The sequence below is a fragment of the Apus apus genome, chromosome 2, assembly GCF_020740795.1.
Source record: "Apus apus isolate bApuApu2 chromosome 2, bApuApu2.pri.cur, whole genome shotgun sequence".
NCBI classification, from domain to species: Eukaryota; Metazoa; Chordata; class Aves; order Apodiformes; family Apodidae; genus Apus; species Apus apus.
This window is the reverse complement of record NC_067283.1, coordinates 18,927,966-18,944,812: the sequence shown is the minus strand read 5'-3', so window position 1 is coordinate 18,944,812 and position 16,847 is coordinate 18,927,966. Positions and strand designations below refer to the sequence as shown.

Sequence of the window (16,847 nt, the reverse complement as noted above, 5' to 3'; positions counted from 1 at the left end):
TTGTAACTCTTGACAGCAGAAATAAAAAAAAATAATTCAAGACAGAGCAATCCTTGTTCCTATGGTGCTACACCGAAATCTTGCTTCCTTTAGTTATAATTGCCCTCTCAGAAATCAGTTAATTACTAAATGTTGTAATATATAATCTAAAAAGTAAAGATAAGAATTGGTTTGTTACATCAAGTAGCATCTTCCAATCTAATTATTAGAACTATGTATTTTGCATGAAATGTAACTAAGATGTAACGCAGCTGTCAACTATGGCAATTTTCTTTCTAAAGAAGAACTTAAATCGAAAATCCCTTGTTCAAATGTATTTAATGTAATTTTTGTGCATTTAGGCTTATTTATGAAACAATGCATATCACCACCCTGGCAATGCAACCAGTTTTGAATAAATTTAAAAACATGTAATAACCTCTGAAATCACTCAAGGAAGACAAAACATGGTGGGCTTCAGTTCAGTTAGGCTTTATTTTTCTTCTTCAAACTTACTTTGGAGCTGCTCACTCACAAGCAAGATCCATAAATTCTTTGTAAGTACACTCAGCTCTAGCTGCTAATTTGATGTCGTACTCCAAGCAGAGCATAATTGTGAGCAGACAGACCACCAGGGGAGTTCTGCATTATCCCTGGTTTCTCTTAAGAGGGCAAAATTGTCCAAGGAATGAATAGAAAATGCCCACTGTTAAAATAATAAAAATAAAATAAAAATAATTAAAAAAAAAGAACTAAGAGAACTAAAGCCTAAAAAAATATAAAGGAGCAGCTGTCAGAATTTGACAACTGTTGAAACATACTGTTCTTTTAAAATTCAAGACATCTGTAAGTGCATATTATGATACTTGTTGCCAAGAAAGTGATGCCTTTATTATTAAAAATATCACTTTTAATGCAAATGAGATGAATAGTGTATTAGGGTGAAGTCTAAGGGATGAAGCTTGTCTCTGTAATGATTATAATAAAATTATGAAATGACAGTTTCAGAGCTTATCATCAATATGTTAGGATATTAAACAGCTGAAGACAGTCAAACAGAAGATAAACTGAAAACAGGACAGAAAAAGTAACAATGTCATTCCAGCCAGCTTTTCTTCCTAAAAACTGATTAAAAAATGTTTGAGTACTAATACCTACTCTATACTACAAAACTAGAGCAGAAGACGACTTTTCTGATTTCCTACTCCACAGTTCATTACATCTTTCTGCATAATTGACTCTCTTATTTATTAACTGTGTGAATAACAAGAGTAGCTTGACAGGACAGTGATTCAAGAACATCATAATTTTAGTCAAGTTTGTTATTTCAAAGTAATTTACCTAAAATTTGCAGTCTTCATTAGAACATGACTGAAAGGCTTGCTTTTTGTTTTCTGGCCTTTACAGGTTTTAAAAAAAGCTAACATACTATGCTTGATTTTCTGAAAACCATTTGACTACTTTAATACTGGCTTTTGAAATTAAATGTGAATTACTTAAAAGCCCATTTCAAAACTACAGCATTGCCAGACATTTTAGCCTGTATTTTAACACCAGAAGCTTCCTGTGTTTTATTACTTTTCTGTTTTTTCAGATGTGAATAGTAGTGGATACCTTTATAATAAGTAATTAAACAATGCTGCCATGAATTGGACTCCTATTATTACTAATGCAATTTCAGGGTGCTATTAATAAATTGATGATTTAACTTGCCTCTAGCTAAAAATTAGCTAATAAGTTACTACACCAGCTAAGTATTTGAGATTGTCTGGATTTATTTAATTATTCAGAGCAATTTCTTCTGACATAGATGCCAAAACCTCTTCAGAGCATTTACAAAAAAAAACCTTTTTTTTTTTCCCTTTTCAACCTGGAAGTTTCCAAATGTTTTAATATCTTTAAGATTGGCTGAAGATTCCCACAGAAGACAACAACAACAAAAGTGTCTGAAATAGTGACAAGAGAAAATAGAAGGGAAAAAACTTGCACTTGCCAGTGATGAATACTGGATCATTTACATACTTATGTCCACACAGCCCTCAAGGCCCTGGGATTAGTGTCCTGCATGCACACATACAGGTCATGGTAGCAGGCCCTTAGAACTGCTCCAAGTTTCAAAAACAAACTTTCCTTGTCTATTTCTACAGATACACAACCCCCTTTTTTATTTAAGCTTAAAAGCTGTGTGTTAGAAACACTTAAGTAGTTTTAGATGAGAAAACCACTGTAGTTCTAGTGCCTACTGCAGGAGATCCAGATTGCAGTGATGATGAATGTTCTGAACATCTACAATACAGCTAATACCCTTTCAAATGAAACAGCAGGCTCCAAAACTTTGACAAAAAACATGTAATAAGCAAAAATAGTATTTTTCCCTTGCTTGAATTCCTTAGAGTCTTTCTTAATGTGTTTGTAAAATGTTTCCCCTATGAACTTCCAAGTGTCCCCAATGCATGCACTGGCATTTAAGGGGAGTGATAAGTAACTGAAGGCTGTTCTAACAGCTTCTGACTATTTGCTTGCAACACCACTAAGTTTAGTGTAGTTCTGTCTCCAAGAAATCAAATTTCTTTGAAAAGAAAATAACGTGTGAGATTTAAAACAGCAGCAGCAGAATTAGGGGGGATCAAGTTTTTTTATATTTCTTTCATAGAAGTACTCAAAATGAAAGGGGAGGTTCTAGATGTGTTGAAATTGAAAGGAATTTTTATTAGCCTTACTGAAGATATGATTTCACATTAAATTTAGAGAATAATTGTCACATACAATCATGCAAAACTATACAGCTTTGTTTTAACTTAGCTATAATCAAGTTCAATAGTAATTTTGCCATGAACTTAGATGGGAACAAAATTAAGGCACTGCTTCTTTGAGGTTCTCACTCAACATATTAACGTGTGTATATTATTAATCTATTTATTATTGTGTGATATACTCCTAAAACTGCTCAACAACACTACTCTAAATATCTGTATAGTGCTAGCTCCTATTTAGCCGAATATATGTAGTATATTTAAATTTTACATTACTATTCCAAGCATTAATGTTGCAACCTAAAGTAGTCCCATCCAAATAATGTGCCCTCCTCATTTCTCTCAGATTATTTTAGTAATATCAGCACATGTTTTCAATGACAATAGGTGTAATCTGTAAGACACTGCAGGGTTAATCCCACTGCTTTAAAAACACTAGAGTTGTGCTACTAAACAAGAACAAAAACAGACCACAAGAAAAGGATGAAGACCATTCAAGCTGTGATCTTGAGGGCCTGGTACAGCAGAAGAGAAGCTAACGCCAACTACTGCAACTGCAGTTGGCATCTGGGACACGGTAGTTGCCTAATGCTGGAAGAAGAATTTTAAGTATTCGTTCATACCTCAGGACAAAGTAGAAAAACTTAACATTGAGTTTTTCATGCAGCCAGAACTGTAGGGCTGATAGCTACTGCATGTCCCTTACTCCTTAGTGCAGCTGTAGAAGACTCAGAGGCAGGTATGGCACAGCTAATGCTTAGGAGAAAAACAAATTATCTAAATGGAATTTGAGGAAAACACAAAATGAAGTCTTTTAAGTGAACTGCTGAATGACACTATGTGAATTCAGAAGGAATGTGCTTGGAAAACTTAGCAAAACAGGTGTCATGGGTTCCTGGACTTTACCCAAATTCAGAAATCTAAGAAGTCTTAAATGATGGAGGCTACGTGTCACCTTTGAATATCTGCAGAATCTCTAGACAAACCTCTCCTAAAGCCATCAGGCTACTACACTAAAACCTCAGAGATATGTGATTTTGAGAACATTAAATTTTCCAAATGAACTCAAGTTGGAGATGGAGAAAAATTAAGTGATCTATTTCCTTTTAGAGCAAAGTTTCAGCCCAGAATTTGAGGGAGATGGTCTCTCATTATAGCTACATGTACATCTACGTCTGTCATGCTCATTTGTATGAGCTTTATAAACCCAAAGGTTCTCCTAATTCAAGGTTTGTTTCATCTTTGCTTTCACATTAGAAATGGTGACAGATCACGTAATTCCATTAACTGACATGGAGTATCCAGAAATTTCAATATTAAAGAGCAAGAGAAAGAAGATGAGTAAGTGAGGAGGGAGGAGAAGAAAGTCCTGATGTTTTCCTACCACAGGGCAGGCCCTGAAGAAACTAAGAAGAGAAGAGAAAAAAGGAAAAGGAGGAGGTAGAGGATTGGCTCACTTACCTCTGAAATCTCAACACCATTGCAAACCAATATTCAGAGGTCTGCAGAAAATAGAGGAAAGATAAAGGAGGGAATAAGGTAGAACTCAAGAGGGGAGAATACGACAGAAAACAAAGAAATGGGGCTAGAATAGCACTGGTTATGTTTGTCCTGAGACTTGCTAGCAGGTTAGATAACTGAAAAAGAAACAGAAATGCACCATACCTTTTCTTTGTCACTGGCTTCTCGAGCCACAGTAGAGCCCTGAAACAGAAAAAATGGATCTAAAAATGTGCATATGTCAGAAACTAATTTGAAAATGTTACGATAACAGGTCAAAAAGCGGATGAACTGCATCCTTTTGAACTTGAGAGCTGTTTTAAAGAAAGCTGATTCAGTAGGTAGAATGCCCAGGGCCACTGAACTGCTGCAACCACTTAAAGATGTATCATGAGAGAAGAAAGATGGATTAAATCCTCAAATGCTCTACATCTATTGTCCTCCTGACTGCTGGAGTTTCTTCCTCATGTCTCAGACTTTTTACCTTTTTGTGCCAATTTAGCAGTATAGTCATGGAATAGCCTATTCTATATAACTATTTGGACATACGTAATAAACATTTGGAAAGGATGGCACTCAATAAAAATACATAAAAATATTTAAAAGATCACAAACAAGAACAAAGCACCTCACAGCAACATTAAGTCAAAAGAAGAGATGAGACCAGCTGAATTCACAAGATCTACTGTGATTGTCAAAGACATTTCGGATATATTTTTTTTTATTCATTTTTTAGCTTAAAACTAGTAGGCAATTACGGTGCTTTCTGAATAAGCTAGAGATGACAAAAATGGCTGTAAGTATCTCCTTGCAAATTTCTTGGAGCAGGACCACACCTTAAAGTACCCTGCATTTGTTTATCACATACTAGCACTGCAAGAAATAACTATAAATGTGATAACTGGCCTTTGAAAGATGGGTAAATTAGCTCTGCCATTTGTTGAAAGGTGTGCATTGTGTAAAGAAGTGCTGGAGTGGAGTCGTACTAGTTTAAAGAACGTGAGGATTCCCAACCACATCTTTTTATACAGTGTGTTATTCTGTTTGCAGGAAGAAACTTAGAAAGGATGGAAAAAAAAGATAAATGGGACTTTGTGCCTATGGCCCATTATATTGTTAACTGATGATAAAGCCTGGTAAAAGTCTGAGATTTTAGTTTACAGATGATCCACCTTTTACGTAGTATTCTGTGCTCCAACAGACAGCTACAGCTCCAACAGACTACTGGGCCTGAAAAAAGATCAGCTGAAAACCAAACTGGAGGAAAAAAGTGGATTTACAATGGTAAAAATTAGGGAGATTGTAGAACTTGACACTGAAGTTATTTCTATAAAATGCCTTGGCAGCCAGAAAAATAGCTTTGAAATCCTGTGCTGATCTGTGCTGTCTCTTAGTACCTACACAGGTGAAGACTTGAGCTACAAGTGAGCTCTAAGCTGGTGTCTAAAAATTCACATATGTAAAAGGACTCTGGAACTACAATCACTGATGTTGTAGCAATGTAAATAAAGAAAAAGCTATTTATAATATATGCAGTGTCACTATAAATGTGCTGAGTGAAGGAGTTTACTTTGAAGAATAGTATGATATTGATGCTAAATTTAAATTGTAAGAGAAGTTTATATTTAAGGTAATTCTGTTCTGCTGGACAAACTGATTAAGTACAGAGAGGTAAACAGCAGCACCAGTTGTTGACACCAATGATAAGAAGGTACCGTATGCAATGTACGTTTTTTTTCTGTTGTGCTTTCATCCCTTCTTTACTGCATCTGGACATTGCAATGCTCTGAAACACATACAGTTCTCTCAAATTAAACAAAAAAATGTCTTTCCTGAGTGAGTTCTGCTGCCAACAATGCCAAATACCAAAAAGTCAATTGTTGAAAATCTGGAAATCAGTTCTTATAAATCAGGGTCAGTTGACTATCTAACCAATTTCTACATAGACACTTGACTGCTGCAAAAAAAGGTGCAGTATGTAGCATTACAAATCTCTTAGTATAGAATGCTAAATAAACGTCTTAAAACAAGTTTGCAGATGCACTTAGTGGTTCAACACAGAAATTAAGTGTATCAGAAAGAAGCAGGTTTCTAAGGGAAGCTTATATAGAGGAAATTGAAATTCAATCCCTTAAGACTAAGACTATATTTTGGGAATTTGTTGTAAGCACCGTGTATTAACCATTGGCAAAATTACAATAAGCAGATAAACCTTCTGAAACAAAAATAACACACCTTTTGAAAAAAGCAACAGAAATTTTGCTTTTTAAAAACCTCCTCTTTTCTACTTGAAATATTTTTAAAATATAGAGTGAAATATGAAGCTTTTTTAGTAGCAATGTATTTTGTTAGTAGCATTTTATTGGTTTAAATGATGATATATTTAGTTATTTTATAAAAGCCCTCTGCAGAATAATTTGTGGCTTTCCATAATCTTGATAAAAACCTCTAAGAAGCAGAGTTATCATTGCACTGGTGTGAAAGCTTTTACCTTTAACCACTAGTTACGTTTAGCAAACATACCTGGTTGCATTTAAAACATGTGCAATACAAAGAAATCTGTGCAATTACTATAAAACCATTCTTCAGTTTTGCTAAACTTAGATGCAGAATGTAAACCAGTTAATGCTGGTTCTTACATATCACAATTTTAAATTATTTAAAATTCTGAGCAACGTTAAAGCATCAGCTTAATCTAACATTCATAGCAAAGATTTTCAGCTGCTTTGTCCATTGTTTTATCATCAGTTATTTCTCACCTTTAAATCGTATTTTCTATAAACAGATAAACGATGGCTGAACACATTTCTTGTAACAATCATATATACTTCAACTCCATCAACAGTAAGCCTGTACATGCCCAAGAACTGGGGAAGAAGTGTATTCCCATGACACTCCACAATAAACTGCAGAAGCAAAAGCAAAAACAGAAATTAACATGAATGTATATTAAATACATATATTTATATATTTTAAAAGATAAAATACACAGAAACAACACATCTCTTTGCCAAATAGGTACTTGTGTGGAGACAAACTTTCTAAAAACCAGCCAAAACAAGCCACTTCATCAGGATGTCGTTCTGCTTTTAGGCCAGTGATTAAAAAGGAAACTCTTGAACTGCTTGACTTATAACTCTTGACTTCTACAGTCTTGTAGGAAAAGCAGGCTCTGTTTGACAGACCTTTTCCACTTTTTATGGTCCAAAAAGCACAACTAACATAGATTAACATATTTGGTACTGATGACAAAAAACAAATACTTTTTTCAAACATGACACTGCTGTACTTTGTGCTCTTTGTCCCAGAATGTGTTTAATTTTTGTTTCTCCATTCCCAATACTTCTTCACGATGATGAATATTCATGGCACTGTACCCAGCAAGGGGTATTACTTACTATCATCAGCTTTCTGTGACTTCCACACACGATAGTTGCATTTCAGGGTCAATACACCTGAGCAGTGAAATGCAAGATCCCTGTATTTTTTTATTTACGAATCATTGTATTTCCTTAAAGTCACCATATTCCATTACATCTGGGCTATTAACTTTTTTTTTTTTTTTTTTTTAAATCACTTGCCTTACAACTCATAGTTCTATTGGAAAGAATACTGGAGGGAGAAGAAAAAGTACAGACTACACTGACAACAAGAACTATTGAAGAAGTAATATTGATTCTCTGAATAAAAATGTCCGTGTTGTATTAATCCGAAAACCAACTCAAACACACCCACCTATATTTGTGGAACCAAGGAAAAGTTAAGACACAATGACACAAACCAGAAAAGGACTCACTAGCTTTCCTCTTTCCACTATTACCAACTCTCAAACAGAGCAAAATGGAGAAAATAAAAAATTCAAGCCCTAAATAGGAAACACGAAAACTAAACAACAGTCACCTTGTAAAGCAGATAAACTTTAAATATTCATTGAATACTAATGCTGCTGTTTCTTCTGTGCCAAATTGAGCTGGTCATTAGAAATACATGATGCTAAAATACAGAGACTTTAAAACAAGTTAACTGAGTAAGTCATTTGAATTGTTTAACAAAGGTAGGTAGGACTTGGTAACAAACGATATAACAAAGCTCTGGGAACCCCAGAGATTTTGCAATTTTGGGTTCCTCTGCTAACTCTAAGGAATTTCTCTCACTAAGTAAATACTGGAATTTGTACACATCGGATTCAGGCTTTCCTTCTTACATGGTAAAATTAAAAATTGCTTTTTAGAAAGATTTAAGAGTCCTGAAAACAATCCTGCCCAGTAAGAAACAAAGTGAATGAAGAACAAGGACGGAAACTGTCGACTGTGAATTAAATGTAACTTTGACTACCAGCTCTGACACGTGAGCTCCACTGACCGCGGCCGGCACAGCCCGGGCTGTCCCGGCCCTTGCTGCCTGCCCGGCGCTGCACTGGGGGTTATTACAAGCCCAAAGCACAGAACACACATTCATGCCACCTTTGTGACAGTTCACAAGGAAGCATTTTAAGCTTAAATTGGTGAATCTGAGCTTATGAACAGGCAAAACACCTTAATCTGCTGCAGAGGCTCAATGAATTCAAATCAGAATCTTAGGAAGAAAACAGATTTGTATACCCGAAAATAAAAAGAAGTTTGACAGTAAAAGGCCACAAAAGCAATGTCAGTCCTGAGCAGTTATTGATCAGTTTGCACCTGGGAAGCATTCTGTGTTTAATGTATGCAGAAATTTTAAACTGGAATTCTTGAAGGATTTTCAATCATAGGGCTGTTAACAACCTCACAAAGCAGTTATAATGTGTTGCACCATACATAGCTCATTCTGACCATCAGTAGCTCCTTTTAGAGATCTGATCATAAAATTATATTTGTACTATTAGTACAGAGGTTACAGAAAACTTGTTTAAAATACTAGTATCTATTATTCAAAAAACATGGATTATTTTGTGATAAACATCAAGTACTTGGCATATAACCTAAAAGGTAAATACTTTTCTAATGTTTTAGAGAAGGTGGGAAGGGTTGTTCTTACAAAAACATTTACTGAGCAGTTCCTTCTCTAAGATAATTAGGCTGTGCAAGGATGATAAAACTGATCTAGCTTCAAAATGAGCTTAGTGCCACAGAATTTCAAGCCATTGAACTCTTTATTGGATCCAGCCATTCCTAGTCTTATGGCTCTTAACCACAGAATTTGAATACCTGTGCATAAATAAATACTATTACTCCAGTTTTCCATAAGGGGATCTGAATGCAGAAGCTTTATCTGACATTACACCAAGAGCTTGTGCCACATGAAGGAATGGCAGCTTGGCATCTTGAGTATCAGATTAATTATTCCCTGCCCTTCCTCCCAGCTGCTAGGGCAGTCTTGACCCTTAAATAATCTCTTCAACCCTAGCTATTGCTAACCCTCTGATTTTAACCTTTCTGGTCCTGAAGTGTCCCCATCAGTAAAACTGCAGTGTCATTAATATAGAATACCTGCAATATACCCACTGTAATAACATATAGCAAATCCCTTGGTCAGCAGTAGACAACCCCCTAGCAAACTGTTCTGTATTACATGACAAGGGAAAAAAGGCAATTAATGAAAGTTGTTAAATCCTATTTGTAAGTTAGGGTTAGCCATTTGCTAAGGCTGTTGTTTCATTCTAATATTTTGCAAACAAGCCCCCTGAATGGGCAGGGTTACTAGCATGCAACACAGGATATGAAAAGTTCTGCTAGTACCACTTTTCACTAGATAAAAAGGGACTTGGCTGTGTTCTTGCAGACTTCTAAGGGACCTTCTCAAAGCAGACCATGTGCTGCAACAGTTGCTTCCTACTCTCTGCTGACTGTGGACACTTGGTGCCCTTGCAACTCAAAGAAAAGCCCCTGGCATGATTTCAGTGTTTCCCATGACACAATTTCTTAGCCTGATGGGGAGACAAAGGAAAGAGGGAGGAAGGCCACTTGCTTTCAGCATCTACAAGGTTGCTCTAGAACTTCCTACCTTTGAAACTATAAATCCCCCATATCTGCATCACAGAGGAGGCAAAATGTGTCATCTGTTTGGCTCAGAGTCCAGCAGGACTTGCACTGGTCACTGGTTGGCAGATTTTCAATTTGTCCATCTTGATATAAATGAAGTAGCAATTTAGTCACCTCAAGGTGCTTTTAAGGAATGATTTCCTGAAGTTTCCCACTCACAGCTGGAATAAAAGTGAGCCTAGAAAATAAGCCAGTACATGCTTAACAGGACTGCTAAATTTCAGTGAAAGAAAAGACCTTCACTTCTTTATTTTAACTCTTTCTAAAAAGAACATTAAAACAATTCTACCAAGCAGTCTTTCTAAATAAAACCGTAATGCTTAGCTAACACATTTACAAGACCTTATATGAAATAACAAAATCCATATTTTTTGAAGTGCTATAATAAATACCCCATTATTTTTTTGTCAATTCAGAGAATTTTCATTTTTCTGCACAGCGTGAGGACATTATTACCATTAACAAAATACAATAACATCAGCATGTTGACACATTTTTTCAGCTGCACAGCATAGTTTTAAAACTTGTAGTTTTCTCAGTGCTTTTGAAGCCCATGCCTAAAGCTCAAAATCAGTAAAAAAATTCTTTATGACCCCATACTGTCATTTTTTTTTTTGGTATAAATACAGCTCCTTAGTAAGATCAGAACTTTCCCTACCTCATTTTACATGAAAAGTAAGAATCTTAGCTTCTTGCTTCCCCATGGTAATGCTAGTTAGATGTCAGGATGACTAGAAGATAGCATAGTGCATGTATGTTATTGGCAAAGAAGTTATGCCATTTTTGAAAAAAAACCAAGGTAAAATTCTCATTTCTGCTATTTCTCATCCTCCCCTTGGAGATAATCTGTGGACTGATTTGACAACACTGAACACTAAATCCTGAACTATAACTACCTCGGTTCTATGTGAAAATTCAACATTCCTGTTTCTCACAGGTAGCCCTATTTTGCAAACATTAATTCAGAAACACACAACATGCTCATCCTTTGTTATCCCCCTATGTGTTGTTGTCATGATTTTCTACATCATGATGAAGGCCATCATGCTTATATCATGATAAAATTCTTAGGAGAGAAGTCTATATATTTATTAGGATACTTTCATTAAAGAAACTGAATGGCAAGCAACTGTTACTTAAAAACACTTTGGACACTGTGAAGGACAAGAGATTGATACTCCTATTTTGAGCTCAGCTTTCTCTTTCCAAATACTCTTGACTGCAATCAGAAAACACCCTCCACTAAAGTGTTGTGTGTATGTGCATTGGCCCATGGAATTGCTCCCCAAAAAGGAGGTTAAAAAGTTGACCAAAGAGTTACGTCAAAATTTCAGAATATTTGGGAACATTATACTTGGTGCTGTGACCATCAAATGAGTCACTGTGCATGTGGATTTCTTCTCAAAGAGTTCTTCACATCATCAGTAGCTTATACACATAAAATACAATAAATATATAGAAAACAGCTGCTGGTGAAAACCAGTCCTCAACAGAGCCAGTGCAGCCAAGTCCATTCTGCTGTTCTGTGTAATTACATATTTTTTTGTGAACAGACACCTGGTCCCCACTTTCTTTTCTGGGGCATTCTCTAGCCTATTTCATCATCACTTCTGTGGCAAAACTGCTTTTAGTCTATAGTAATGTTTTTTAATCTATTTATGATTTGAACATTTTCTTCTACTTCCCTCTCAATAACCTGGCACTATTCCGTAATTTCTGCACAGTCCTGAACCCCATTCCTGGAACAATTTCCTCCTGTTTAACTTTATTCTCTGTTTTTTTTTCCTTTCATTTGTCTTCCTGTTTCTTTCATATTTTTTACCTCTCCAGAAGCTAAGGTTGTATTTTTTTCTGCTTCTGTTTTCTCCTTTATATTGTTCTCTCACCTTTTTAGCTCATTCTATTCTTTCCTTTCTTGCCATTCACTTCCCCATCACTCTGCTGTTTGCAGCCTCCAGTAAATGGGTATTCCCTTTCCTTTACCACTATTCACTATCCTGCTGGTTGCCAGGGAGACAGACAGTGCAGTAGGTGCTGGTTCTGAATACAATTACCTGTGTAGGGAAGAGAATGTGCAGTCAACAGGGACAGCCACCTATAGAAAACCTAAAGGGTACCTGCACTCATGAGTAGATTTATACTGGAAGGATTGTATGCTAACAATTCCCTCTTGTTCACCTGTTTTGAGATGGCTTCTCGATTTCTTTTCTTTACTGAAGTCACTTGGGTGTCAGCACTGAGGAATAATAAATCCATTTTGAAGTCCATTTTAATGAAAAAGAAAAAAAAGGTGTTCAAAAGCTGTTGGTTTTTCTGAGACACTCAGGTTGCGCTTTTTTATTTCTATCCTGCCTGTCATCTATTCTCAAATCGCATGACTCCACTTCGACACTAATTTTAGATTTAAAGCAAGTTTATTTCATGGGGAAGGGCAGGGTATTCAGACATTTCAGAAACTGGAACATCTGCCTACAGAATTTTACTCAACTGTCACTGATTTCTGCCATTCAAAGTCATACCTGTATTTTAGAAAATATCTACATATATACCAATATCTACAGAAATATATTCTATATTGTATGTAAATTAAGAAACTTTTTAATAGTCCAAAGAAACATGAAAACATACAATGAATCAATGATGAAATGAAAAGTTTTCCTTTAATAGAAAGCAGGGTTATTACCTGTTCCTTAAACACAGGGTGAAATCCTGGCAATGCAGTTACTATCCCAGATGACTTTGCTGAGCGGTCCTTTAACAACACCAAAGTCAGCGGTAGGTTTAACTCCATTTTTCTGATCTCTGCTCTTGGGGGTCAGGACCACAAGTTTAAAACAAAACTGCACTTGATTTGGAGGTATTTCAAATGAATAATTGATTTTGCCCTGATACACTATTTAACGGAACATGTTGATTAAATTAACTCAATTTGCAATGGTCAAACTACATCTTGTGAGCCAATACTGCAACAACTTTCTTAATATTATAAAGTCTGACAGATTGGAGCACAGCAATGGTTTTAGTCCATTTGGTAAGTAAATTATATTCAAAGTAACACCTGATGAATAGCAGGAAGAGTTCTACTAATAACTGATAGCATACCAGTAATATAGGCAGGCCAAATAAATTGCAAATGATCATTAAAATGTGACTAAAAGCATTACTTCACACTATGTGTCATAAAATACTACAGTAGTTAGAAACTAACTAGCATAGAAATTCACAGTGTAAGAACCTAACATACATAGATATTTGTATTTACCACAACACTTGGAAGCCTAGCTGGTTCATGCTCTAGGCCATTTTGTCTTTAAATGTAGATAGAAAGCTGGTCCATGCATGATGGAACTTTATAGTCCAGTCATAAATAACAAGATGCTTTGCAGCTTTAAGCATGGAGAAAGATATAACTCCCCATCAGCTTGGAAGTGATTGGCTTAGTGCTTTGTTTCATTGTTGTGTTTTTTTTAACTTTGTGAGAGGAAATAATGATCTGCAGTGTTCCTACTCAGTACCAAAAGCGTCAGACTCATCTGATGAGTTGACAGAAAGTGTCAGTGTTTAGACTGAAGCATTCACCATCTGTCTGAGGTTGTGGGCTTGACTGCCACTATAAAAAAAAAGGCATCACATCAGACAGGGTAAACGAATGAATGTAATTAATAATTTTGGATAGAAACTATAATTTGCAATTGTCAGGACTATTATTTACAACTCAACAGTTTTAATTTGGAATCGCTGTATAGACTTATATGATGTTTCTACAGTAACTTGGCCTGACACTTTGTCAAGCCTGGTTCACTTTCAGTTATTTACAGATTTCTAGTATGTCTTTTGGTTTTACTCTTGATATTTTTTATAGTGGTAATAATACTGTAAACTGGGATGCAACTGGTTACTTTTGAAAAATGCCAAGCAATACTGCAATAGGGCTCCACCCAGACAGGAGCAAGTGGGTAACTCAGCCAAACTAACTTTATTTACATTCCTAACATGTTACTAGCCATTCTTGTCTCCTGGAAATAACCTGATTTGTCTACGGTGTACAGTCATATCCATTACAACTTTGATTAATTAAAACCCGGGCAATCTAGATTTGGTATTTTCAGACTTACAAGTACAGGCTATGCACAATTCCTGCTCCTTTTGCAAATACCTAAGTATACCAACTGTGTAACTATAAGCTCAGTTCCTCACAGTTCTGAAGCACAGACAGGCTATTGCACCTTCAGACAAATTGAAAGAAGGACAGAAAGAACTGGATGGGTTTGTGGATTATACATCTCCTCAGCCTCCAATTTCTGGTATTTCTATTTTCCAGTGGCAGTCTACATGTTGCTTTCTAGCCTTCTGCGACTCACAAAAATACCACTGAAATCCTACTCCAAGTAACAGAATCAGTCACGGGAAAACTGCCCTGCTGTGTCTCTCTGCTGACTACACTAACTTTCAGATTCCTCATCAGTAGCTTCATAGTTCCAATGGTGCAAGGAGAATGACAGCTATTTTGCAAGTGCCAAAGATAAAGAAAATGAAGAACATATCCAGTTTCTCACACTTGACATTGTCCCCTCCCCAGTATTCTTTGCTTACAGGTAATTATCCTCCTGTACTTATCATTAAGAAGTTCAAGTTGGAAAACATTTGATAAGGCTTGTTTGGCCCCTAAACAAGCACAGGTACTTCCAAGGTCTAGAATTATTCTACCAGCTTGGACCCGTTGGCCTTAATAAGGAAATAGGTGAGTAAAATTATGGTTTAAATGAAACTCTTTCAGAAATTCAATGTGGACAAGACACTTGGAATTAAATTGTAGAAGAAAAAAAAAATATTGGGATAGAGAAGATCTGTTACAAATGGTATGAATCTCACTCATAATCATGTCAGAAGTAACTGGAAAATAATTATTATCTTCTTAGGCAGGTGAAAGAGAGTGCAAGATACCAAGTGTTTACTGTGCAGGATGGATAGATGATCTAACTTCAGGTCCTTTGGGGGCACTAGATCTCTAACAAGGGAGACCTGGGAACGGGAGAAACAGTCTTTTAAACTGGATCTGAACATGCCTGCATGCTCCTTGGCAGGCTGAACCTTTCAAACACAGCCTTGCCCTAGCAGCAGCTGGTACACGGTATGATGAAAGGGCATGAAGTCCAAAACACAATCAGACCTGGGCTGTGAAGCAAACTGAGCTGGGACAGACATTTCCATACACATGTAAGTGCTGCTGGCAACCAGTGAAACGAAACTGGAAAAAGCTAACAAGCAGACTTTTCCCTAGAAGTCCCGTATTTGTGGTACTTTTGTGTGTAATTACAATTAGCCTCTTCAAGTGTCGCAACAATTACAATTATGGAAGATACTGGGCAGCAAGACAGGTATGTAAAATCAGTATAGGTAACTTGATAGTTACTCTATTGGCAAAGAAGGTGTGCCAAAATAAAACTGAACTCAAGAAAACTTGTTTTACTGACAAAGATTTCCACAAGAGTACTAGTACAGTATCTGAAATGCCTTGTACTACTGCAACCAAGCAATATCATAGAACATGTATACTAGTGAATTAGTTCTTGGACTGTTCTCTAGTATCAGTTCTAGTTGGAATGGAACCATTCACATCCAAATTATTAAGCTGTCCTCTAAAACATGATGTTCACATTCAAACTTCTAAGTAGGAATAACAACTGGCCTAAGTTAATAGCTTGAACCTTGCCCAGCATAATTTGGAAGACTGCTAGCTGGCCCAAAGCAAAACCACAAGAGACACCATTATGAGCCCAAGTGCTGATGGTTGTTATCCGGAATGGCACTGTTTGCTAGCAGAAATGTAGTTTAAGGCCATCCTGTGTGGGATGACTTGGTCAAGAGAATGATTTAAAACTTTCCCACCCAGGCCACGGGTTCTCCAGACTTTGTTCAGCAGGCTAAGATACGCTTCACTTGTCTGAAAAACATCTAGACACATGGGAGGAAAAGCTGCTGTACTTCATGATTCAAATAATTCAATTTCCAGGAGCAACACACAGGATACAGTATCAGCCATCACCAGAGTGGTATTTAATTTAGATGGTATTTAATTAATCCAAATGGTTTTCTTCTTTTAACAGTGCATTACTGAAGATACCAAAATTAATTTATTTAATTTAAAAATCCAATTATTGAACTGTCTCGGTACTTTAGTTACTCAGAATTTACTACACTTTATAAAGTGCTCTCAAGTCTGAGACAAAAAGAAATACAAGCCATGCCTTTGTGAATCTTCTGGAGGCACCATAAAGCTTTTGGACTAAAGCTATTTAAGATAATGAAGCAATAAAGCACAAGATGTTACTAAGTGCATGCTTCCCTTCTTACATGAATGTTTTTCCAGTATAAAGTGAAATCAGACGCCTGGTACAGGTAACTTTCAGATCACTACTACTTGTAAGCTAGCCTATTATGGACCCTGACCTTTTGAAAGCAGTAATGAAAAAAGATTCCAAGTGATGAAGTTGATTCATGTTAGCACTTCCTTCATTGACACTTCTGAAAGAAGACGACTGTTTTGAACGGCAGTATGGCTTCTCAGATGGATTAAGTCTCAAAATCTGGATGG

The 16,847-nt window shown here is 36.2% G+C and overlaps 1 protein-coding gene across 2 annotated transcripts in view; it reads right to left on the bottom strand.

The window, feature by feature from the left end:
• The window catches only part of PIP4K2A (phosphatidylinositol-5-phosphate 4-kinase type 2 alpha), a 111,899-nt gene that overhangs the window by 14,488 nt on the left and 80,564 nt on the right, over positions 1 to 16,847 (bottom strand). Inside the window, exons 5-6 of one of the 2 annotated variants that reach the window (XM_051611674.1) lie at positions 6,992 to 7,138; positions 4,398 to 4,436 (exon numbers count right to left, since the gene is read on the bottom strand). In XM_051611674.1, coding sequence (XP_051467634.1) covers positions 4,398 to 4,436; positions 6,992 to 7,138 — 186 coding nt within the window. The remainder of the gene's footprint in view (positions 1 to 4,397; positions 4,437 to 6,991; positions 7,139 to 16,847) is intronic. The other variant, XM_051611676.1, reaches the window with a different exon arrangement.